Raw genomic sequence first — 25,854 nt, 5'->3', positions numbered from 1 at the left:
GCGGTGGTTCAAGCCTGTAATCCCAGCACTTTGGGAGGCCGAGGCAGGTGGATCATGAGGTCAAGAGATCGAGACCATCCTGGTCAACATGGTGAAACCCCATCTCTACTAAAAATACAAAAAATTAGCTGAGCATGGTGGCGCGTGCCTGTAATCCCAGCTACTCAGGAGGCTGAGGCAGGAGAATTGCCTGAACCCGAGAGGCGGAGGTTGCGGTGAGCCGAGATTGCGCCATTGCACTCCAGCCTGGGTAACAAGAGTGAAACTCCGTCTCAAAAAAAAAAAAAAAAATGTTGTACCAGCCCCTCTGTTCTAAAACAGAAACAAAATGACTGAAGAATAGGTCAAGAGGAAGCAGGCCTTACACAGAGTGGGTAATACTACACGGTTCGTGTAAGGATTAAGAAATACTAAAGAGCTGGTGCCGGTGACACAGTGTATCATTCACTATTCTGACAATTCCGACTCCCTGTCTTCCTGTGACTGGAAGGTGTCAGTGATGCACCCACATTAGCCTGGCTGCCTTCTAGCACCTCAAGCCCCAAAGATGAGGAAATACAGAAAGATGGTTTCCCATCACCTCACCTGCAACTTCCTAAACCAGTGCTTCTTGTAGTCTGGTCTGACCGGCAACATCAGCACCAGCTGAGTATATGTCAGAAATGCAGAATCTTAGTTCCATCCCAGACCGACCGAATGAGAATCTCTGAGGCAGAGGCTCAGCTGTCTGTTTCTCTGTTTCAACAAACCCTCCTGGAGATGCTAATGCATGCTCAAGTCTCAGAACACCAGCCTAGATCGTGTGTGTGTGTGTGTCAGTGTGTGTGTGTCTCTGTGTGTGTCTCTGTGTGTATGTGTATATATATATATATATATATTTTTTTTTTTTTTTTCTTGGCAGAGTCTCACTCTGTCACCCAGGCTGGAGTGTACTGGAGCGATCTTGGCTCACTGCAACCTCCACCTCCTGGGTTCAAGTGATTCTGCTGCCTCAGCCTCCCAAATAGTTGAAATTACAAGCGTATGCTAATGCACCTGGCTAACTTTTGTATTTTTAGTAGAGATGGGGTTTCACCATGTTGGCCATGCTGGTCTTGAACTCCTGACCAAGAATTCAAGGTGATCCACCCACCTCAGCCTCCCAAAGTGCTGGAATTACAGGCATGAACCACCATGCCCAGCCAATCATGTCTAATAGAAGGAAAATACTCAGTAAAAGTAACAAGTCTATGGTTTCCTAACACATATCACAGGAGAAATATTAAAACCGGTAAAAAGTTAAGTCAGTCTTCTGGATTCTGTAGTATCCAATGTGTTTAAAGAGAGTTTAAGGTATGAGGTGCATTAGGAAAACCTTCTGTGGGCCTGCAATTAAATCTACAATTTTTAAACTCTAATCCCAGCATCTTAGAGCTGTCATGAATGTTATAACAAGAAATCATTTATTTGCACAAATACATCTTGTGGCCAAGATTGTGCCACTGCACTCCAGTCTGGGTGAGAGAACAAGACCCTATCAAACAAAAAAAGAAAGAAAGAAAGAAAAGAAAAAAATATATATATATTTTAAGAGTTTTTGATACCCAGTATAGGGATAAGGATAATATGTATCAAAAAGTTTTGCTAATTACTAATTGCTATTAACAATTACCATTGTTACAGGCCCAATTAATAAGACAAGGTTCTAATGTTAACGTGATATCCATTATGGGCTCAATTGTGTCTCCCCAAAATTCAAACACATGTTGAAGTCCTAACCCCCAGCACCTCAGAATATCACAGCATTTGGAAACAGACTCTTTAAAGAGGTAATTCATTAAAGTAAGGTCATTGGAGTGGACTGTAGTCCAACGTGACTGGTGTCCTTGTAAGGACACAAGGACATGGGCACATGAAGAGGGAAGATGATGTGAAGACACACAGAGAAGGCAGCTATCTGCAAGCCAAGGAGAGAGGTCTCAGGAGAAACCAACCCTGCCTACACCATGCCATTAGACTCCCAGCCTCCAGAATTGGGAGAAAATAAATGCCGTCTGATCTGCCCAGTCTGTGGTACTCAGTTATGGCAGCTCAGCAAACTAATACAATACATGAAAGACTGCTCCGACGAGGTTGGGTCTAGCACGGCAGTCACTGTTGTGGTAAGCATTTGTGCTGTTCCACATACTTCCAGCTCTCCGCCTCCTGGAGAGCATGATGGTATTGTACTTTCCCACCCCCTGAAGAAGTCAGGCATAGCCTATGACATGCTTTGGTCAATAAAAGGTGAGCAGAAGTAATATGTAACACTCCTGAACAGGAACTCTAAGAGCCTAAGCATAATTCACCCTGTTCTCTTTTTCCTCAGTCATAGCAACAAGAAAAGCTCCAGATGCAGCTGCTCCACTGGCCTGCCCTGTGGGATAAGAACACTGACAATTCTACGGTAAAACCCCCAGCCAACCCATAATGGACTTGTGATGAGAACAACAAATAACCCTTTCTATCTTAGGTCCTGAGATGTAGACATTGTTTGTTACTGCAGCATATCCTAGATTACTCTGACTGCCACATCGGTTTATTCACAATTTAAAATAGGAGTCATCTCACTTACCAAATTCCAGACATTCGTTTCATTTAGCTCAGACAATAAGCATATCAATTAAACTACTGATCTTTTGGGGGTTTGGATTTTTTTTAACTTAACATATGGCCATGCATGATGCCTGCATGACAGCAAGAGGGCACAAGTATCCTTTCAGGAGGTGGGAAGACGCTACTGAAATTAGTGCAAAGAAAAGGACAACTTAGCACAGTTCTCCCCGCTGGGTAGGCACAGGTAAAAGAGAATAAAACTACAGTGTTTCAAACTGGCAGTTCCCTGTGATTACCATGTAATTCATCCCACACCCAGCATTCTATACTAAAGAGACTGAGCCAGTTCGAGTGGTTGAGCTGGGACTAGACCCCATGTCTTCTGAGTCTCAGACCAGAGCTCTTTGCCCTGTACCATCCTTCGTAGTCCTGTAAGAGTCAAAAGATAGAATTTCACTTTAGCCAGCAACAGTACCCCCTTATCCTAAAGCCCGATCATAATTCTGATATTTACCAGTGAAGAGAAAAACACTTTTACACTAGCATTTGTTTCAAAAAAATAATCCAACCCAAGTCATCCTGTGCACAGAAGGCGCTTTTCCGGCCAGGTGTGCAGGAACTTTAGAGAAGCCTCTAAGAGCAAATGCCCGTTGCTGGGCTTTAAGGTCTTCCACCTTTTTCTTTTACTGCCAAGTAGCCACTGGTGCAATTCCAGCCCGTTTCACTGCTGTTCTGTTTGGTCTTGCCTACAATTCATTCACTCAGGCCACATCTTCCGCCTAGACCAGTCTACCCCTTACTGTTCTCACAACTTGCTGACTCTTCTGAACGCCCACAAATCCAGCTTTTCTGCTTCTGGACTTGAAGATCCACCCACTGCATGTTACATTCCAAGGAATGAGGGGCAGGGTGGCTGAATAGAAGCCTGCACCAATCATCCTCCCTGCAGGAGCTCCAGATTTTAACAACTAACCACACACAAATCAGCACCATCAGAAGAACATTCCAAGGATTCAACCAACCTCTGTCTGTATGTATTCATTATTCTAAGTCATCCAGGTGACTGTGTTGTCTATTAGGCGATTTATTTATCGGCAATTCTGTTCTCACTATCATACATATGCCCTGCTCTGCACCCTGTGGAAATAATGGTGAAGAGGGGAAAATAGAATGAGGGCTTTCTAACACACTGTCCTGTTATCTAGGCTGCGATGTGTGGGCAGATGCCTTCCTCTATGGTATGAGGAGTTGGTTTTGGTTTGCCTTGATAACACTCTCTGCGCAAATTTGACTGATGAACTCCAGTGTCATAAACAGAACTGCATAAATCAATCACTCCAGAAAGTTCATGGCATACAAATATTAACAAGTGTTATGAATTTGCCTTGAAATTTTATTTGAAGAACATAAGATTCTAACTCTTCTTGCCAGAAAAAAAAAAAAAAAAAACTTTAAAACCTTTATTTCGCTCTGTATTGAATATAGCATCTTCTCAAACAGGAAATAAGGTTTATGATTTCAAGCTTTATTTAAATACTCTTTGCTTGAAAAACTAAAACAGTCCCAATTTGTAATTTATTTTACATCTCAGTTTATAGATCACTTAGAAGAGTGTTAATTCATTCTTGGAATGGCAAATGTCCTGTCTTAAGTGACTGATGGAAAAACGAAATGCCATGCCCAATTTGTCAGAAAAATGTATAACTGAGCTGTAAAGACACTGTGTTCTTGACTAGTATGACATGCCAAAAATCAGGGCTTACTTTGGAAAATTGCAAAAACCAACACATGGGGTACTGACCATTTTCACTTCGTTACATTTGAAAACCCATCTGTTGGCAATTATATGTCAACATGGGCTTCTCAAAACCATGTAATCTAAATTACTTTTAGCTTTAAATGTGAACACATGGCAGGTTTTAAAAGAATTGTTTCATGCCATAAGTAAGGGGAGCACAGAATTGTGTAACAGTTCTGTTAATCAGCTCAAGCTTAGTAATATCCCTGCATCAAGACTAGTAGAGCAAATAGGCTATCTCCATTGCGAACTTCTGCTAACAAGTATTGAGATCACCAAGTAATTTAAATATAGGAAACCTGATGCTTTCCATCTTCTTTAAAAGCCAACAGTCTGGTTAGCCCAAATGCCACACACAAATGGTCCTAAGTCCCTGGCTGTCGAGTTCCTCCAGGACTACAGAGTCAGACTCACAGGGGCCTGAAGTCCAACCAGGCTCCCTGGGATGTAAAGAGAAATGTGCCAATGTCAGAAACAAAGCTTTATCACATCCTTCCAAACTCCCATGTAAACCAGAATAGAATGTAGTGTTCTTTAATGGTGACAGAGTCAGCCAGCTGCTGTTCTTCTCTAAGAAAGGATCTTTGAGGCTGGGTGCAATGGCTCACGCCTGTAATCCCTTTGGGAGGCCGAGGCAGGCAGATCACCTGAAGTCAACAGTTCAAGACCAGCCTGGCCAGTGAAACCCCATCTCTACTGAAAATACAAAAAATTAGCCAGGTGTGGTGGTGGGTGCCTGGAATCCCAGCTACACGGGAGGCTGAGGGAGGAGAATCACTTGAACCCAAGAGGTGGAAGTTTTAGTGGGCTGAGATCATGCCACTGTACTCTAGCCCAGGTGACAGTGTGTGGCTCCATCTCAAGAAAAAAAAAAAAAAGGAAATGATCTTTGAATGTAGTTCTAAAGATTAACTGACTTCTTCAGTATTCTTCTCTTGAAGTGAAATAATCTCAACTTCCCTAACAACAAAGCCACATTTCCTGGCCCTTAATTCACTTTGCTGCTGTCATCTAAACCCTTCAGTCTATTAGAGTCTCCCTAGTTGTGGAATGTACAAGCACTACTTGGGTGGGCCATACCTGAGCTTGAATTCGCCCCCCTGCTCCCTTATTACTGAGGCAACCTTGGCAACTTACTTCTCTCTGGCACCCAGTTTAGTTCTCAGACTTGTGGAGATTAAACAAGACTTTTCTGTAAGAGAAAGCATATAGCATCACGTCTGAAACACAGCTCTCCAAAATATGACTTGCCCCTTCTCTTCCCAAACAAAGTGTTATAGGGAAAAGTTAGTTGTCTACAACTGTGCTGTAGGCCACAGTAATCATCAGCCACCATGGAAATATGCATGGCTATATATATTTAAGTCCATTTAAATTAAATACAATTAAAAATTCTGTCCCTAGACTGCACTGGCCGTAATTCAAGCACTTGGTAGCCACATATAGCTAGTGCAGGTATGGATCATTGCCATCGGAAAGCTCTCTTGGACAGGGCTGATTACCTTATCCCCTTGGGTGCTGGCACTTCCAAACACATCCTTGTCAGTCTCTACCTAAACTATGTCATGTGAAATCTTTCCTTGGTGACAGGAATAAATGCAAACACCCTGTTTTCTGTGGCATCTCTTTTAGAAAGAACCTCATCTCCAGTCCTGTATCCCCAAAGAATTCAGTCTCACTAGATTCAAGCTGGAAAGGTTTCTTCTTTAATCTCATGGATTCAGAAAACTCTAGTTAGCTGTTCCATTGCAGCCCAGATCCAGATTCTAGGATCCTCGGCACTGCCGCCTTTGCCTTCCTGCTGAGAGTCTGGTGGGATGTGAGCGTAATGCTGAAGGCTCCAAGCCTTGGGTCTTGCTCCTAAAGCAAAATACCATCGCCGGGGACTCAACACAGCAACATAAACCCCAGGCAGCTTACAGGCACAATATTTAGGACACTGCGAATTCCCCCTATGAGTCCCAAGCACCTTCACAGAAGAGACCAGTAAGCCAAATGCTCTGGGAACGCAGCTCGCTCCATTGATGAGGGGTTCTGTTCTTTCTGTGGGTAGTTAAGTGCCTTCCTACGAGGGCTTCAGGAACACAGCATGGTAAATGTGTAGCTTTACAGGGCTCCACCAAACAAAAGCCGAGGCCCCCTCAGAGCATGCAAGGTGCAGCCCCAAGGAACCAGGAGAGCTGCCTTTTCTCCACCAGCATTCTGGTTCCAAAGCTCTGAAATAAGAATCATCTCAGTCACACCCTAGCTTTGGTTAATCAGATTTCAATAGTTAAGGCTGGATCATCCATATTCTTCTTGCCAACCTTACCCAACCTCGCCTCTGCCAAGGGGAAGACCTAAAATGGTTACAGATTCATATTTTCTTAAATGCAAATAGTTCTAATGAAAGATTAGATTACCGGGGCTACAAGTAATAGCTGAGATTTTATTTAATGGCCCAGCAGGTTTCAGTCCCTGCCATCCCTTCTCATCCTTTGTGAAAAAAAAAAATCCACAGGTGACTGCATATAAAAGATTATATCTAATTTTTAAGTTAATGGCAATAATAATATTAACGGCAACCACGTAGCCATTACTTTGTGCCAGGCATTGCCCTAAATGCTTTACGTACACACAGATAGTGAGTTGTTTGCTCCTCACAAACAACTCAGTGAGGTAGGAGCTACCGCAGAAGCATAGACAGGTGAAATTACTCACCTGAGAGCCGCAGAAGCATAGACAGGTGAAATTACTCACCTCAGATCTGCAGAAGCATAGACAGGTGAAATTACTCACCTCAGATCACACAGGTCAAGCTGGGCTACAAACCGGGCAGCCCGGCTCCAAGTCTACTCTCTGAGCTACTGTGCTTCCTACAAACGATAACAGAAAAGAACCCAAAGACTTAATTAACAGTTAGAGAAAGCCCCTCTGACCCCAAGCATCCCTCCGTTTCCCTAACCATTGTGAGTCGGTTCTGATTTGTCCCTCCAGAGACGGTCTGTGTGCACATCCTTCTATATGCACATCCAGAAGGAAGAAGCTTCTGGTAGCACCTTGGGCAGTCACGCTCATGCACGAGGAGGAGATGTTTTTATCTTTTCTAATAACTGATATCAACTCTGCTTTCCAAGCCCCTATGTGGGTGCTTACACTAGTGAGTGCAGGGGCAGGGAGAGAGAGGCGTCTCAATTAAGGGTTCCTTTGCAAAATACAACACCCACCCCAGTAATTCTATTGTGTTCTCTGGTGTGACTCTCATCCATGATGTAGGTTAAAGCCTCTATCTTAGGGATTCCTTCTCCTTCCCCATGCTCTTTTTTCCTGTCTCCCCCCAACCCTGCCTTCCCTCACAGCCTTAGAGAGGGCGGCAGAGCTTGTGGAGCTGAGAGATGGTGCTCAAATGGAAGCAGATTCTTGTCCAGCCTGGGAGCAGTCACTTCTGACCTGGGGTCATGGCTTGGCCTGGCTCCTGTGGCTGACAAGGCAGTACTGCCATGGCTGGGAGTTGTTGGTGAAGGGAAATATCCCTTCTTCACCTGGGTGATCCCAAAATTGGTGGACTCTGAAGATAATGGTGGTCCTAAGGCAGGTAGCAGCTGTGATGTCCCCAGACTGTGTTTGGCTTCCACCACCCCCCGGCACAGTCTCCCCGCTGCCTCCCACCTCCCACCCCCAGTACGAGGCAGCCCTAGATCTCTGTGGTTCCTGCCGATACTAACTGCCTCAGCAATCCATTAGGAATTTTCAACCGGTGTTACAAAACCACACTCAGGCTGGCTTTAACCGTAAAATCGACTTACTGGTTCTTATAACAAAACGTCTAGAGACAGGGCAGGCCTCAGATGAGTCATGGTCCAGTGGGTTAGTAACACCCCAGGGGCCTGGTTTCTTTCTGGGCCTCATCTCTGCCTTCCACTGAGTCGACGCCACCCGAGCATTCTTTCCTGGGAAAGGCAAGACGGCACCAGCAACTTCTACAGCACAGGCTTCCTCTCATTCCGCGGCAGAGGAGGAGAGCACACACTCTCAGAGGAGCAAGAGAGCTTCCCTCCAAGACTCCACCAACCGCTTCTCCTCACTTACTTGTCCAAATAGGGTCCTGAGCCTGTCCTGAGCCCACCACGTCACACTGTCTCCCTCCAGGCAGGCCACCAGAAAGAGGTGTGTTCAGCAGCACTGGAGAGAGGCCAGCAAAGGTGAAAATCAGAGCAGAATTAGCAGGAAGAGGGGCCAGCTGCTGGGAGTTCCCCACACCTGTGTCCACATGCCCTCACCTGTTCTTGATGTATTCTCAGGGCTTGGCTAAGAGAATATGGGGCCTGAGGTGCATGGGAACTGGCTCCTGGGCCCTCTTACATTCCACAAGCTAGAGTGGCCAAAGGTAGCCAGGATGGCAGTGTCGCCATACCCTTCTTTCTCTGCAGGCAACCACTTCGTCTCTCATCTCCCGGGAAGACACATCCCAGGCCCTCTGCGAGGGGTTTGCTATAGACCGAGTTGTGTCCCCCCGCAGTTCATGTGCTGCAGCCCTAACCTCCACTGTGATGATATTTGGAGGTGGGGCCTTTGGGAGGCGATTAGGGTTAGTTGAAGTCTAACCAGAATTACTAACCCCATAATGGGATTAGTGTCCTTTTAAGAAGAGACACCAGGCTGGGCGAGGTGGCTTAAGCCTGTAATCCCAGCACTCTGGAAGGCAGAGGTGGGCAGGTCACGAGCTCAAGAGATCCAGACCATCCTGGTCAACATGGTGAAACCATGTCTCTACCAAAAATACAAAAACTAGCTGGGTGTGGTGGTCCGTGCCTGTAGTCCCAGCTACTTGGGAGGTTGAGGCAGGAGAATTGCTTGAACCCGGGAGGTGGAGGTTGCAGCGCATTGAGACTGCGCTACGGTGCTCCAGCCGGGTAAAGGAGCGAGACTCCATCTCAAAAAAAAAAAGAGAGAGAGACATGGGAGGCTTGCTGCTTCCATCTCTGCTGTGAGCACACAGTTCCAGGGTACGCCAGGAAGAGGCGCCTTACCAGGAAACGAATCAGCCAGCATCTTGATCTTGGACTTCCCAGCTTCCAATCCTTAAGAAAATACATTTCTCTAGTTAAGCCACCCAGTCTGTGGTATTTTGTTAAGGCAGCCAGAGTTGGTTAAGACAAGGAAAAGGAAGAGCCAATGCCTCTCAGAGCCCTCTCCCTCCTCTCTGGCCTCTTTATGTAGTCAAGGGGACAGAAGGGGACAAGCATGGCTGTTTGGGGGATGCTGGATGCCTCTACCTAGCACAGGGCACAGGAGCCAATGCTGCAAGTCTGTTCCGTCAGATCTTAGGTCTCTTGGCTCAAGACCTTGTCCCTATTTAAATGACAATACTCCTGAGAGGAGCGAAGCAGTGAGCCATGGCAGCCACGGACACCACACTATGAATTTGCTCAGCAGCTCCTTCCCTGGAAGTTTCAATGTGGGGAAACATGACTAGGTCCGAGGCAAGAAAGAGTGTGGCGAGGCAAGACTCAGAGAAAGGAGGACAAGCTGGAACTACACAAGCAAGCAAGGCTGGCTTCCTCTGGCTCCGCGGGCAGGTAGAATTGTAAATCCCCTGTGGTCCTTCCTACCACGGGAGAAACGATTGAAATGCACTGGGAAACAGCACCTCATTTGTTTACTTATTTAGAATAGGTAACATACATTACACACACATAAAAAAAGCAACCACCACAAAAGAGAGCCTATGGTAAGAGATTTTCTGTCATTCTATATGGGCAATTTCTTGTAAACCTCGGCAGAGGCAGTTTTTGCATATTTCCACATTTATGTATGTTACTTTTTTCTTTCTAAACAAACAGCAGCTTACTACTTGACCTGCTCTACACCTTGCTGTTAACATTACACCTCAGAGAGTTCAGTATCACACACACCTCAATATATCTCTTCTTCGCTGGGCTTGGTGGCTCACGCCTGTAATCCCAGCACTTTGGGAGGCTAAGGCGGGCAAATCACAAGGTCAGGAGATCAAGACCATCCTGGCTAACACTGTGAAACCCCATCTCTACTAAAAATACAAAAATTAGCCAGGTGTGGTGGCACACACCTTTAGTCCCAGGTACTTGGGAGGCTGAGGCAGAATTGCTTAAACCCGAGAGGTGGAGGGTGCAGTGAGCCAAGATTGCACCATTGTACTCCAGCCTGCTGAGCAACAGAGCCAGACTCCATCTCAAATATTATATATATATAATCTTCTTCAAGGCTGTACAATATTCCATTCTATGGAGGTACCATAATTATTCAACTGTGAAACACAGGTGTTTTCCCAGCCCTTTACTCTTCATTCTTTAAAAAAAAAAAAAAAAAAAATCTGTATTGGTGCCTATTGTGTGCCAGGCACTGTTCAAGGAATGTAGAGTAGAAAACGAGTGTCACTGCTGAGGAGGAGTTTACGATCCATATGTGGAAATAAACGTCCTTGCACACACTTCTTTATTTACAGGCAGGGATTTATTGTTCTTATAAACGCTAAAGGTGGAATTGCTGGGTCAAAGGCCAGATGCATTTCCAATTTCAATAGATATTGCAAACAGCCCACCAAACAGGTCATATCAATTTCCCCTCTCACCTTCTGTACTGAGTATCTTTTCATACGATTAAAAGTCATTATAGTTGTAGATACTATATAGCCCTTTACTCTTCATTCTTTTAAAAAAAATTTATATTGGTGCATATTGTGTGCACACATTCCCAGGCACTGTTCCAGGGAATGCAGAGTAGAAAATGAGATATTCGGTGTCACTGCCGTGGAGGAGTTTACAATCCATATGTGGAAATAAACATATGGATTGGTTTCTTAAACACAAAGTAAGTTCTCTAAATTAAAATGCTCATGATAACATGAGCAATGACTAAGGAACTAGGGAACAGGACATATCAGGACCCCCTTGTGGGGACACATCTGCTCCTGTGCAGAGGCTAGGGCAGAACCTGCTGCCTGACCACGTGGCACAGTCTTCCGGCAGCCCTGGGTAGGGGGTGGGATATGATGGCAGGTCTTTTGGAGAATGTGGTGGACATTAGCAATGTAATCCCCATACACAGTATGTGGCAAGGAAGAACAATCCGTGTACACACAAAATCTGTCTATGAACTGAGAAAAAACATACAGATACCCATGACAGACCAAGGCCTGATTTCCCTCATATTGAAAGACCTTCTACAAATCAACCAGAAATCCAACAACCCCACACGTAAGCGGACCAAGAATATGGACATTTCTCAGCAAAGGAAATATTCTGTGTTCTAGAAAATTCCTGTTTATAAAATAAATACCATAACTAAATGTCTACATATGTGTTCCTGATCAGTATCAATTTGCCCCCATTGTAACCCTTATCACTATTTAAAATAGCTAACCTCGGAAGAGTGCCCTGAGCTCACACAGCAGCACTTGGTCTCCCGGTCTTTTCTATCTTCCCTCTTGCTTTCGACTTTCCATGATTCTCACCATCACATAGGCAGGAATTGCACACGTGCTGCACAGGCTGCCTGTTGGCCACTATCAGCCATTCCTGCCCTTCCGTTCCTTGCCTCAGTAACAGAGGTGGCTACTTCCTTCCCACTAGGCATTACCCCTGCAGGGACCCCGCTGGGGCTCTGCAGAGACTCCTGGATCCCTTTCTCTAAGTCTGCCCTTTCACTTAGCGTGTTTTTGCTTTTGATCTGAGGCTCCTGCAGCTCTTCTGGGAGGGCTGTTCTTGTGCTACTGCCCTTTTGTGCCCATCTATAGAAAGACTGAAGTACCGGGGTTATCACCGAGGGTAGCCCTTAGCCAGTGGCTGACAGGCATAGAAGAATGGAAGCCCAGACACTCTGCCTGGGGCAGGGACATCTCAGAGGCATCGTTTGCAGTTGAGAGCTCCCCTTCAGGTCAGGCTGAACCTACCTGTCATATAACTGTCTGAGATCCTTGCATGGCTATCCTCCTTCTAGCGCCTTACTGATTTCTTCTGGAAACAATCTTTGTTTCAGGACCTGCTTCTAGGATACCTAATGTAAGACACAGTCTTCTTCCTTAGTAACAAAATCCTGAGTTTTATTTTGGCATATGGCTACCCTGAGTAAACACTACATTTCCCAGCTTCCTTTGCAACTAAGTTCTTGCCAATAAGATACAGGGCAGAAGTGCCCTGTAGGACTTCTAGGAAATCCGTAAAGGGAGCCCTGCTGAGGGCTAGTGCCCATCTTGGACCCTGAGGGCAAGGGACACACTCTCAGGATGTGGGAGCAGAGATCTGGAAAAGGCCTGGACCTCTAACAACCTCGTGGATCTGCAGTTCTAACCACAGATTGTCTGCCACCCCACCTTTACTGCACAACTTCTTTTATGTGAGAAGCAATTTCCTCTCCTGTTTAAGCCAATGTCATTCAGGTGTTTGTTCCATGCAGTTAAATGTAATCCTATTTTACAGACCAGACCACTGACTCTGATAAATGACAGATACTCACTTTGCCAGCCTCCCTTGTGCCTAGGATTTGCCAGTGCAACCCAGATCTGGCTGATGATGTATAAGGGAAGGTCTGGGCACAAGAATGGTATAGGAAGAGGTTCTAGAAAAGATATTTCTTCCTGATGCAAAAAACAAACAGGTGCATCATGTCAAGCTGTCTTTCCACTCTGGCAACCTGTTCCCTGCTACCTGCCTTTGGCTGCAACTCCAGCCCGTGAAGATGTGATGTCTGGAGCTGTGGCAGCCATTCTATAACCATGAAGCTACGAGTCCATGGACAAAAAGCCAACCAGCTGAGGATGGCTGTGCACAAAAATGGAGAGAGCCTAGGTCTTTGAAAAACACTGAGATCTCCCACTCCAGACCAGTAAATAGTCCACATTGTTAATCAGGTTTTCTATGACATACAGCTGAAAGCAGTCTAACATACTCATAGGGGACAAAGAGCCGAGTAAAATGAGGAAAATTTATAAAACCTGGAGGTGATCAATTCTCAAAAAGTCTGCTACTACAACCTCTTGGAGGGTGCTCTAGTTTGGGCGTTTTTGTCCCCTCCAAAATTCATGCTGAAACTCAATTCCAAATGCAAGAGTATTGGGAGGTGGGGCCTAGTGTGAGGTGTTTAGGTCATAAGAGTGGGTTCCAGCATGTGAGGACACAGCGTTCCTCCCCTTCAGAGGATGAAACATGCAAAGTCCCATTTTGGAAGCAGAGACAGACAACAAACACCAAACACTCACCAGACACCAAACCTGCTGGTGCCTGGATCTTGGACTTCCAACCTCCAGAACTGTGAGAAATAAATATCTGTTCTTTATAAATTACCCAGTCTCACATATTCTATTATTTCAGTACAAAACACACTATGGGGGATGACTAGGTTCTGGGAGGTGATTATCTGTGCTAGGCTGCCTCTGAGGGCAAGAAACAGCAACTCCAGCTTCAAATAAGTGAAATAATAAGAAATAAGTTCCAGGATCAGTTGATTCCTGTGTTCAACAATGTCATCAGGAACCCAGGGCCCTCCCCTCTCTCTGCTCCGCCACTCTTGAAATGGGCTTCATTCTCAGGCAGCCAGCAAGACCAGGGCACCCTTCTGGGCAGCACGGCCAGACTTCACCGGGACCTATCAAGGACCTGCACTCTCCCCCTTGGATTCTCCCTCCAGATAGACTTTCATGTCATCTCTCTTTCCACTCTGGCAACCGATTCCCTGCGACCTGCCTTTGGCTGCAACTTCAAACGTGCCAGGTGGACTCCCGCCCCCGCCTCTGCACTTGTGTCTCCTCTGCCTACAGTGCTTTTATACACATGTCACCTGGCTCCCATGCCTCCTTCAGGTCCTCACCCAAATATCACCTCCCCACACAGGCCTGCCCTAACCACCTTTTAAGATTAACCACCTCCCGACTCCCCACTTTTTTTCTGGCTTCATTTTTCTCCCTGGCATGTAACTGCGTCCAACATAGGGCACATTCCCTTGGCCTCATTGAGTGTCTGGGCCCCACCTGGCTAGAAGGTGTGCTCCAGGAAGGCACAGATGTTTGTGATTGTTTAGCCTCATTTCCCCAGGGCCTGGCAGAGTAGGTGTTTCGCAATTATTTGCAGAGGGAAGGAAAGATAGACAGGGACAGACAACGCCCAGAGGAAGAAGTGCAGTGACAGAGGATCCTTCCAGAGATGGCACCACGTCCATCAGCCTGCAGGCTTTGCTCACATCTCATGCAGAACTGGCACATGCCCAGCCTCAACCACCCATTGGCAAGAAGAAGGGATTTCCTTTAGCCCCATAACAGCACTGGGGTCCAGGTTTCGAGCAGGGGTAGACCCCTGAACAAAATGCAGGATGGAGAAATGGATGTTGGGAGTGTCTGGCAGTACCAGTTCTCCCCTCTGAGCCCTTGTTCTACAGGACTTTTTCTCTTGTCTGTGGTTTAAAAACAATAGCTATCGGGCCGGGCGCGGTGGCTCACGTCTGTAATCCCAGCACTTTGGGAGGCCGAGATGGGCGGATCACGAGGTTAGGAGTTCGAGACCAGCCTGACCAGCATGGTGAAACCCCTTCTCTACCGAAAATACAAAAATTAGCCGGGCGTGGTGGCGGGCACCTGTAATCCCAGCTACTCAGGAGGCTGAGGCAGGAGAATCACTGGAACCCGGGAGGCGGAGGTTGCAGTGCGCCACTGCACTCCAGCCTGGGCGACAGAAGAAGATTCTGTCTCAAAGAAAAAACACTTGCCAACACTTGCTGCCTCCATTCCTCCATTTCCATTCCCTGAAGTCCCATCCATGCCTCATGCCGCTGGAATCCGGCTTCCACCCCCAGCTTTTAAATCTGCCTCGCACCCGGGTTATCAATGACCTACTTGCTCTGAGACCAATGGGACTCTCAGGCCTTATCTTACCCTGCCCTGCTGCCCACTCCTCCCTCCTCAGCGCCTCTCCTCCTGGGCAGGCCCGTCCCCAGCCGCCAGGCTCCGGAGTCCTTCACCCTCCCCTCCAGCCCCAGCCCTCTGGCGACTGACTTCTCCCACTTCCACAGTGACTGTGCCACGAGGAGCCCCATCAATGCCCAGTGCGGCCCGCCCCTTTCTCTGCCTGTTCCCTTTCACCTGCTGGGAAATCACAGCCCCAAGGCTTGGAGACCCAAGCAGTTTCCGTCTAAAACCCCAGGGTTGCGAAACCGCAGGGGAAACGCCGAGCCCCTGAGCCGGGCTAGGGGCGCGGGGCGAGGTAGCACGGGCGGACCGCGATCCCTCAGGGGAGGCGTCCCCACTGTCCCCCCACCCCCATCCCTTCCCTCTTCCCTCGCTGTCTGGGCCGGAAACACCCGACCCCGCGCCGCGAAGGCGCCGCCGCCTCCTGGCACCAAGCCGGGGCAGCGGGGAGGGGCAGAGAAAGCCCAAGGGTCGAGGGAAGCGTGGAAAGGGCGCGGCCCCACGGAGATCCCGGCTCGCGCCAGACGTTCGCCCCGGGGGCGGAGGGGAGGGGCCCACCTCGGCCTTATTTCCGCGAGCGCCGGCACCGCCGGCTCCGAGCCCGGGTCTGTCGGGTGCCGAGCCAACTTTCCCGTGTCCATGCAGCCCCGCCGGCCACCGCCACCCGCTCCCGGGTCCGGGCCCTGGGGCCCGCGCCCCGCCGCCCCGCTGATCGCGCTGCTGCTGCTGCTCGCCTCGGTGGTGGCGGCCGCGGTGTCCGAGAGCGCGGAGGACCCTGGGCAGCCCCAGGATGCCGGGCTCCAGCGCAGGCTCCTGCAGCAGGCGGCGCGCGCGGCGCTGCACTTCTTCAACTTCCGGGCGGGCTCGCCCAGCGCGCTGCGAGTGCTGGCCCAGGTGCAGAAGGGCCGAGCGTGGGTGAGTGCGGAGCGACGTGCCGGGGCGCGCGCCTGGGCTGTCCGCGCACGGCGCTGGGTGGTGACCCTGGGTGCGCGCGCCCGCCCGCCCAACGGCGGATGCGCGAGGGAAGGTGCGGTGAACACGACGCCAGGGGACATCCCAGCTGGGCCTGGCGCCCTCCAAGTGTCCCAGGGCGTGGAAGCGGCCCATCGGTGCATTGCAGAAAGCTGGCTCTTTGTTCCAGCATTTATGAGGCCATAAATTTTTCACAGGGCAGCGCTCTTGACATCTCCCATACCTGGGAGCGAGATGCTTTGGGAAATTGAGGAACAGGCTGAAAGAGTAACATTTAATTTTATCTGGAGATACCCAGAGTTGGTTGCTAAGGGGGTGATTATTGTGCGCGCGCCCTACTAGTGACTGCAGCCAAAGTCTTGGGCGGGATTTCCAAAATCTAAGCCAGTAGCGATACCATACCGCGGACGACCGTCTCTTGTTAATTGCAGGCCGCCAAGCTAGGGCTTCAGAGTAATGTGGTTGGAATTTACACGCAGGCCTGGGCAGAAATCTGCTAATGCTGGCGTCTGCTTTTATCCGATAGAAGTGAGTGAACTGAGGCTCAGAGTTCTATATGAACCGAATGAATGAGAACTTCACAACCCCTTGTTTGGTTGCTGATTTCACGGCATTGGCTGTAGGTACTGTTTTGTGTGTGTGAAGCTATATTGCATTCTTCATCACATAGATACAAAAGTTACAGAACTACACCAAGTCTGTCCCAAAAGCAAAGTTGCTCCTTCTACAACCCCGAGATATTCCACAAAGCCTGCAGACACACAGCCTCAAAGAATCTGGAATTGAGTATCGCGTGTATTTAATAAATAGCTGGAGTTTTAAAGTGTGGCAGCAGGATTTTCATTTAACAGTGCCGAACGCCTGGTAGCAGACACCATTGGAAAGTCCTTCAAGAAGTTCAGCCTCCATTCTTCAAAATTTATTCCTGCACCTGGCATGACTACATTTATTGAATGATTAAATCAAAGTTTTCCTGGAAAATGGCAATCTGGCCGGGCGCAGTGGCTCACACCTCTAATCACAGCACTTTGGGAGGCCGAGGTGGGGAAATTGCTTGAGCCCAGGAGTTGGAGACCAGTCTGGGTAACATGGCAAAACACCATTTCTGCCAAAAATACAGAAAAAAAAAAAAATAGCTGGGTGTGGTGGTGTGCAGGGCTGTGGTCCCAGCTACTCAGGAGACTGAGATGGGAGTATTGCTTGAGCCCAGGACCCTAGGACCCCAAGGTTGCAGTGAACAGAGAATGCATCACTGCATTCCAACCTAGGCAAGAGAGTGAGACCCTTTGAAAAGAAAGGGAGAGAGGGAGGGAGGAAAGGAAGGAAGAAAGGAAGGAAGGAAGGAAGGAAAGAAGGAAGGAAGGAAGGAGCAACTTATTCTTGTCACCTGTCTTAACAATCCTTGCTATCTGAGGTACAAAAAAGTTCAGTTTTCCTAGTACAACACAGCAGTGAGGTAATGGACCTTGAGGACTTTGGATTTGCTCCCTGGTTACCTGGGGCAGGACTCCCTACAGAAAACCAAGCTCACTCAGATTTCTAAGGTACACCAGTTTTCAATCCCAGGGATTTTTTTTCCCCTTCCAAACCCATTTTAAAAAGGAAAAATAAAATAGCTTGCATTCTCATGCATTTAGTGACCCCCTTGAAAATAAAATAAGATACTTGACACCCTTCATAAAATAATCAAACTAGCTCTCAAAACCTGAGTGAATAAAGTAAAAATTCCCAGCCCCTGCATTGCTCCAATGAGGACGCAGGGGCTGGGTATTTTATATATGTTAAATAAATCTTAAAGAGGTCTTAAACATCATTTAGCCATTGGCTTTGGGGAAGGTTATTTAAGTCTTCTCTGGCTATTTCCCTGTTTGCAATGGAAATAATTCATGTTCTGCCAACAATGTCAGGTGGTCTTAGGAGTCATGTAAGATGATATGAGTGCCAGTTGAAAAGTATAAAAATGTGAGTTCGGGGGCAGTCTGTTCATCCAGTAGCTCTGTATTGAATGCTTACTCTGTGCCAGGAACTGGGCTAGATAGTGTGGCCTGATTCACATTTAACATAGGGTCATTAGGGAAGGCCTCTTTGAGATTCTCTGTTTTGAAGCACTTGGCTGCCTGAGTGAAGAGCACAGACACATCTACATAGAGCTTTCAGTGTGGCCATAAGAAACTCCTGCCTCCATTACAAAAGCAGTCATAGCAATGGGGAGAAGTAAAACATGGACCAGGCGTGGTGGCTCATGCCTGTAATCTCAGCACTTTGGGAAGTAGAGGCAGGCAGATCACGTGAGGTCAGGAGTTGGAGACCAGCCTTGCCAACATGATGAAAACCCATCTCTATTAAAAATACAAAAATTAGCCGGGCGTGGTGGTGCATGTCTGTAATCCCAGCTACAATGGGAGGCTGAGGCACGAGAATCACTTGAACCTGAAGGCAGGGGTTGCAGTGAGCAGAGATCATGCCGCTATACTCCAGCCTGACAGAGCGAGACTCTGTCTCAAAAAAAAAAAGAAAAAAAAAGAAGTAGAACATGATTGGTCTCCAAACTCTGGTGTGCATTCTACCCAATCAGTACATTGTTGGACTGAGTGCTCAGCTGCTGCAGGCCTATCATCCATCCAGAACTGACCCTGAGAAGCAAGCAGGTAGCCAGGTAGGGGACAGAAGTATAGCTAGTGGGGATCTCTCCCCATTCTAGGGGTCACTGCACTCCTTTGTAAGATGAGAGGCTGAGATGAAGTCAGAGTTTTTCAAACTAAAGGCTCACCAGGGTTATAAAGTCAATTTAGTGTGGGATCCTGTTGACTACGAAATAGTATAGGCGAGAAAAGATTAGAGTGCATTGCAAAAGCAAGGGTAAGCAGTGTCTCCAAATGTGTTTCAGATACATATGTATGACCCAGGTCATAATGAGAAATGCAGTTCTTGCTGTGGGTTGCAGCTTTTAAAAATTTTGAAAGCCTTTGGACTAAATGATGTTTAAGACCTCTTCTCCCTCTGAAATTCCTTCTGTGAGATCTTGGCGCGTCAAGTTATCTTTCATTTTAAACACTGTTGCCCTCTGGCGGTAAAACGCGGCAGTAGTTGCGGTAGTAAATGCAAGGAAGAACTAAGTGCTAGCGGGAGTCGTGGAGTGGAGTAGAGCAAGTACTGTTTTGTGCTTTGTTCCTAACTGGAGGCGAGATCACAGATTACGATTTGTGTTCCCTCACTGCCCCCACCTGATGCCTCTCTTATCTGGCCTTACACTACCTTTCTATAACCAACGAGGCATTTGCTTTTCTAATATTACATGGCTTAGGCTCAGGACCCACAGTTGGAGCGGTAGGAGATTTTGGATGGTGCTGAGCATTCTTGTGCTACTCAGGGTTTCCTGGATCAGCCCCACAATGTTTGCCCTGCTCCTGACTATTCAAGGCTGTCTCTTACTCGGAGACATCTCCACTTGCCACTCAGCAACTTCTGGGGCCACTGCCTGTGTGTGGTGCATTTGGTGAGAGGCCAGCCTTTTACTAACATTTTGAGAGACTGGCTGAAATCCTCAAGTGCACACACTCCAGAAGAAAGTCAACCCATTCCGGGCTGGGCACAGTGGCTGAAGCCTGTAATCCCAGCACTTTTGAGAGCCTGAGACGGGTGGATCACAAGGTCAGGAGTTCAAAACCGGCCTGGCCAAGATGGCGAAATCCCATCTCTACTAAAATACAAAAATTAGCCGGGCATGGTGGTGGGTGCCTGTAATCCCAGCTACTCGGGAGGCTGAGGCAGAGAACTGCTTGAACTGGGGAGGCGGAGGTTGCAGTGAGCCGAGATCGCACCACTGCAGTCCAGCCTGAGTGACAGACCAAGGAATCAGCTGTTGTTTGGGAATTGGCCACTTAAACAAACAAACAACAACAACAACAACAAAAAACACACCCTCTGACCAGGCCAAGACCAGTGGTTGGAAACATACAAAGTGTCTTGGGAGAGGGGAGTTACGCCCATACCTTAATTGCTTCAATTTAAAATAAAATCTGTAAGTGTACATTTATCATCTATCTTTTGATATAGGGCCAAGGCCATTTAATTGGAGCTCCTTGAAGTCTGTGTTAGTCATTTCTTGCATTGTTATAAAGGAATGTCCGAGGCTGGGTAATTTATAAAGAAAAGAGCTTTGATTGGCTTATGGTTTTTCAGGCTCCACAGGAAGTGTGGTGCTGGCATCTGCTTCTGGTGAGGCCTCAAGGAGCTTACGGTCATGGCGTAGGGAGCCAGCATGTCACATGGCAAGAATGGGAGCAAAAGAGCAAGCAGGGCACTGCCACACACTTAAACAACCAGATCTCAGAGCAAAAATTCACCTATCACCAAGGGGATGATGCCAAACCATTCATGAGGGACCCACCTCCACAATCCAGTCATGTCCCACCGGGCCCCCTCATCTCCAAACTGGGAATCACATTTCAACGTGAGATTTGGAGAGGACAAACATCCAACCATATCACAGTTTTTCTAGCAAGAAAACACACCCATAGGGAATCGTTTGTGGTTTCCATTTTGTTTTACTTATAGTGGAATGAGCTCCCAAAGAATATGATGAATAATCCTCTGCTTTTACTTTTTCTTGACTAATCTTGGCTTACTGACACCAATTCAACAGCTAAATTTCTAAAGCATTTATCTTGGATTTCATGGACGTGACATCTTTGTTTGTACCTGCTCTTCACCAGTTTACATAACATTTATTTATGTAATCGGGTACTAAGTATATCTGATATAAGCAAGTTTGAGAGCAAAGCAACTGGCTTTGGGTAAGCATCAGGTCAGCCCCATACAGGCCACTAGGCAGGAGCCCGTGCTCTGGGGTTCAGGCCACCGTGGGTCTGACGGCAAACATGGAGCCTGTCCACTAGGCCACAGGGCAGTTAAGAAAGCACTTACTCCACTATGAAAAACTTTATTCCTTTGTGACTTTCAACCTATAAAGCACATTAATACAATATAATTTATCTAATTACCGCTCTTGAGGTCTCCTCTCCATTAATGTCAGTAATTCAGAGGTGATCATTCAGGAGATGAGGAAAGCAAAATATTAAATAGTCCATAGAAACAAAAACTGCAGAATTCAAAAGGCTGCAATGAACATAGAAGGAGAAGATAAGTAATAAAATACTCAAGTGAAATAGTCTTCATTTTCATGTAAAGAAAGCTCCCAAGTACTTTTTATAGGCATTAGGAAAGAATGGCAGGGAAGGGGATATTTGCAAGAGAAACTAGGATCTCTTCAGTGCCCTCACACTGTCCTAAGGATGAAACGTAACGATCCTGAAAGCACAGAACAGACAGGCAGGAATCTCCTTCCAGGCAATGCTTGTGCTGAAATAGCACAGGTGCGCCTACTGTCTCCACCCCATTACCCACCTGGTCTGCAGGCTCTCATCACAGAATCTGGGTCTAGCATGGGGTGGGAAAGGCCACTAGGTCTTGGGGGTAAAGCTTCAACTTTGACCTCCTTGGCACTTAGCCCAGTCTCCTAAACTAACTGCACCCAGATGAGCAAGCCAATAGGAATTTTTTTGGTTTTCTACCATTTTGTAATAAATTGTTTTTAAACCACAATTTTTTTTTTTTGCCAGCCCATGATGTTTTCCACTTGGCTTTCCACATGTGGAGTCACAGCCAGGGATGCATATTATCACAGAGCATTAGTAACCTCCCACATCAAGACCACCGGAGGCGGGTCATGACTGTTGACTACCAGAAGTCTGGCTTGGCTGCAGACTCATCCTTTAAGGACCAGGTTGTGCTGCTGGAGACTGCATGTCAATTATCAGCCCACAATGACTGCATGAGGCATGGAATGTTTCACATGCATGCACACACACTCGCCCAAATCCAACCGGACCCTTGATCACACTTGCTGTAAAGCAGTATCTCACCTCAGAGATGTATGACACTAACGCGACCTTGGCATTCATTTGCCTTTCTGAATGGTACCTCAGTTGAAGAATGTTTCACAGAAATAGTCCCACAGTGGTTGGGGACAGTAGCCATAACAAGTCCACTCTGGCTGGCTTGCTATGGTTGTTTAGGATGTCTCTAGCCAGAAAAGTCAAATTAAGAAAGAAAATCTTGGCCAGGCATGTTGGCTCACGCCTGGAATCCCAGCACTTTGGGAGGCTGAGGTTGGAGGACTGCTTGAGCCCAGGAGTTCAAGACCAGCCTGGGCAATGTGATGAGACCCCATCTCTAGAAAAAATAAATTAGCTACGTGTGGTGGTGCATCCTTGTAGTCCCAGCTATTTGGGAGGCTGAGATGGGAAGATCACCTGACCCCAGGAAAGCTGAGCATGCAGTGAGCCCCGACTGCACCACTGCCTTCCAGGCTAGGCAACATAGTGAGGCCCTGTGTGATTAAAAAAAAAAAAGAAGAAAAGAAAAGGAGTCTTGCACCATGGCAGTGTATGGGATGTATGTGGTCCATGGTCATCCCAAGAGCACATCCCACACAGAACGTGGCATTAAGGATCGTAGTAATTCTGTATCGGTGTCGTGTCCTATCGCTGCTCTAACAAATGACCCCAGACTTACTGAGTTAAAACAACACAAACTTACTTATGGTTCTGGAGGCTACAAGCCTGAAATAGGTTTCCCTAGGCTAAAATTAAGGTGTCACAGGGCTTTGTTCCTCCTGGAGGCTCTAGGGGAGAATCCATTTCCAGCTTCTAGAGACCACCTGCGCTGCTTGGCTCATAACTCCATCCTCCATCAAAGCAAGCAGCACAGCATCTTTGATTATGACACCGCTGTCTGCTCCTCATAGGACCCTTGTGATTACGTTGTGCCCACAGGAATAATCCAGGATAATCCCCCCATCTCAAGATCCTTAGTCACATTGGCAAAATCCTCTTTGCCACGTAAAATAACGTATTCACAGATGCAAGGGATTAGGAAGTGGACAGCTTTGGGCAGGGCGTTGGGGGGACATTATTCAGCCTTCCACACCCGGTGTTCAGGCTGGCTGTGAGCTCCTGCAAGTATTCACTGCTCTGCCCGACGTATGCCAGTGCGCAGCAAAAGCAGCTCTTGCTCCCACCTCCTGTCTTGCTCATGTCTGCAGCCTTGCTAATCTCACATGTGAACCCATCTGCCCTCTTCACTGTATCTCAGTGCTCGACCATAGGCTGCTTTGTCCAAGCTTTTGAACAGCCACTTTTCTTTCCATTCTGCCCATGTGGTTGCCTATCTTAAATGAGATGGTCGGCTTCTACAGGGCGCAAGGTATTATAAGATGTCTTTATCTCCTTCATTGTACTAGCACAGGGCCTGCTAGAGACAAATATTAGACATTTGTTAAATTAAATGAAGGTCGCTGGAAGGGTGCTGGAACCACTGAGGCGCGTGGAACAGGGAGACAAGCCAGGACGCAGCCCATTCCCAATGCTCCCAGCAGGAAAAAGCAGACCTGAAGCCTCATGTCCCTCTCTCAACCAGCCTTTTCTGATGATTCCCACCCGAGGCCAGAGAGGACCTGGAGCGGGCAGCTTCCACTCACTTCCTACCCAGATCAAGAATGTGGGACCCAGGGTTGGCTGAAAGAGAAGACACACAGTATTCCGGCTCTCCTCTCCACTGCTACCTACCCTGATAAAGCAAAGCATCCACATGCGAAGGGCTCCCTTGGGCCCCACTGCCTTGGCCTGATCAGAAGGTAACTGACTTCTGTTCTACAAATTGTATTTGTTTTATCTGGCCTTGCCCGAGAGAAGGAAAATGCAATAAAATGATTCCAGGGTATAATATAATATACTGATGCTCTCTCCGTCTGGAACATAAGGAGAGCACAGCAATTTTTATTCACAAATGAGTTGTTTACTTATCTCCAACTAAGCCTGACTCATAAGAGTAACCTTATAAAATGAAGAAGTTCGATTTTACTGGAATAGTCTGACATTTATGTTTCTTACCAAATGTGAATGATGGAGGCGACATTTAGAAGCTGAGTCTGTTAGACCAGTGAGTCCCAAGATGCGTGGAGGAAGATTAGAATTACCTGTGAGCCCTAGAAACAAAAATTCCATTTGACCCAGCAATCCCATTACTGGTTATAGATCCAAAGGATTATAAATCGTTCTATTATAAGGACACATGCACACGAATGTTCATTGCAGCAGCACTGTTTACAATACCAAAGATTTGGAACCAATCCAAATGCCCACTGATGATACACTGGACAAGGAAAATGTGGCACATACACACCACGGAATACTATGCATTCATAAAAAACGATGAGTTCGTGTCCTTTGTAGGGACACGGATGAACCTGGAAACCATCATTCTCAGCAAACTGACACAAGAACAGAAAATCAAACACCGCATGTTCTCACTCATAGGCGGGTGTAGAAGAACAATGAGAACACATGGACACCGGGAGGAGAGAATCACACACTGGGGTCTGTGGGGGGGACCTAGGGGAGGGACAGCGGGGGGTGGGGAGTTGGGGAGGGATAACATGGGGAGAAATGCCAGATATAGGTGATGGGGAGGAAGGCAGCAAACCACATTGCCATGTATGTACCTATGCAACAATCCTGCATGTTCTTCACATGTACCCCAAAACCTAAAACGTAATATTAAAAAAACAATTACCTGTGAGCTCTAGACAAAAGAGGTTCGTCCCCACCCACCCACCGCCAGCCTGAGAACAGGAAGGTTAACGTTGTTACACTGGCACTAATGGCACTAACGCAACAGGAAGGATCAGCGCTTAGCAACCAATGACACCGAAGAGGGGGGAATAGGAAGTGCTTTCTGTAGAGGAGCTCGGGCTGAATCAAGTCTTTGGAGACTTCTCCGTGTGGTGGTGCACAGCGAGGTTTCTCCAGGGCATCATTCCTGCTCTTTTATTTGCTCCACGATTTGTGGTGTTTTGAGAGAGTTTAAAGGGGGATGTTAGATGTGTTAAACGTGCTCGTAGAATACATACCTCTTCTCTATCCCTCATCAAGTTCCTCGGGTTCATTTCTAACAAATCCAATATTTCAATGACTTTATCCGAACTTTCAAATATTGAAAAATATTTAAATATATTTAAATATTTTAATATTTCAAATTGACTTTATGTAATATTTTGCTGATTTTATGCAATATTTCAAAAAAAAGTGGGTGGTGCCTAATGTAAAGATAGTACAGACACCCACCGGAAGAAAAATCTTTGATCCATTAACATGAACACAAAGCTTTGTGGTTTACTATAAACAGCTTTTACTGAAAACAGGACATGTCTTTGCAGAGTTGCCATTAGAATGAGCAGTTTTAACTTTTTGGTGCATATGTAACTGTCACTATAAAGCAAAACTGTTATCCATGTAACAGGAAGCAAGGTGAGAATTTTCTTTAAAAATTATTTTAGTCCAAACTGCCTTCTCCAAGTGTTCCTTCTTGATACTTTTTTTTTTTGAGTTTCACTCTTGTTGCCCAAGCTGAAGTGCAATGGTGTGATCTCGGCTCACTGCAACCTCCACCTCCCGGCTTCAAGCGATTCTCCTGCCTCAGCCTCCTGAGTAGCTGGGATTACAGGTGTGCACCACCAAACCTAGCTAATTTTGTATTT

The 25,854-nt window shown here is 47.0% G+C and overlaps 2 protein-coding genes and 1 pseudogene across 2 annotated transcripts in view; 1 reads left to right on the top strand and 2 right to left on the bottom strand.

Annotated features, from left to right (window-relative positions):
- The window catches only part of MFSD1 (major facilitator superfamily domain containing 1), an 84,782-nt gene extending 77,613 nt beyond the window's left edge, over positions 1–7,169 (bottom strand). Inside the window, exon 1 of the mRNA XM_012447329.2 lies at positions 7,151–7,169. The gene's annotated coding sequence lies outside the window, so the exon portion shown is untranslated. The remainder of the gene's footprint in view (positions 1–7,150) is intronic.
- On the bottom strand, positions 1,077–14,792 carry LOC135275894 (putative uncharacterized protein CCDC28A-AS1; annotated as a pseudogene).
- Positions 14,793–15,923: 1,131 nt separating this feature from the next.
- Positions 15,924–25,854, top strand: part of RARRES1 (retinoic acid receptor responder 1) — a 33,991-nt gene continuing 24,060 nt past the window's right edge. Inside the window, exon 1 of the mRNA XM_012447330.3 lies at positions 15,924–16,199. Coding sequence (XP_012302753.2) covers positions 15,924–16,199 — 276 coding nt within the window. The remainder of the gene's footprint in view (positions 16,200–25,854) is intronic.

This window comes from Aotus nancymaae, unplaced genomic scaffold (genome assembly GCF_030222135.1).
Source record: "Aotus nancymaae isolate 86718 unplaced genomic scaffold, 86718_ANA_hifiasm-v0.15.2.pri h1tg000019l, whole genome shotgun sequence".
Lineage (NCBI taxonomy): Eukaryota > Metazoa > Chordata > Mammalia > Primates > Aotidae > Aotus > Aotus nancymaae.
This window is presented reverse-complemented; position numbering and strand designations above follow the sequence as displayed.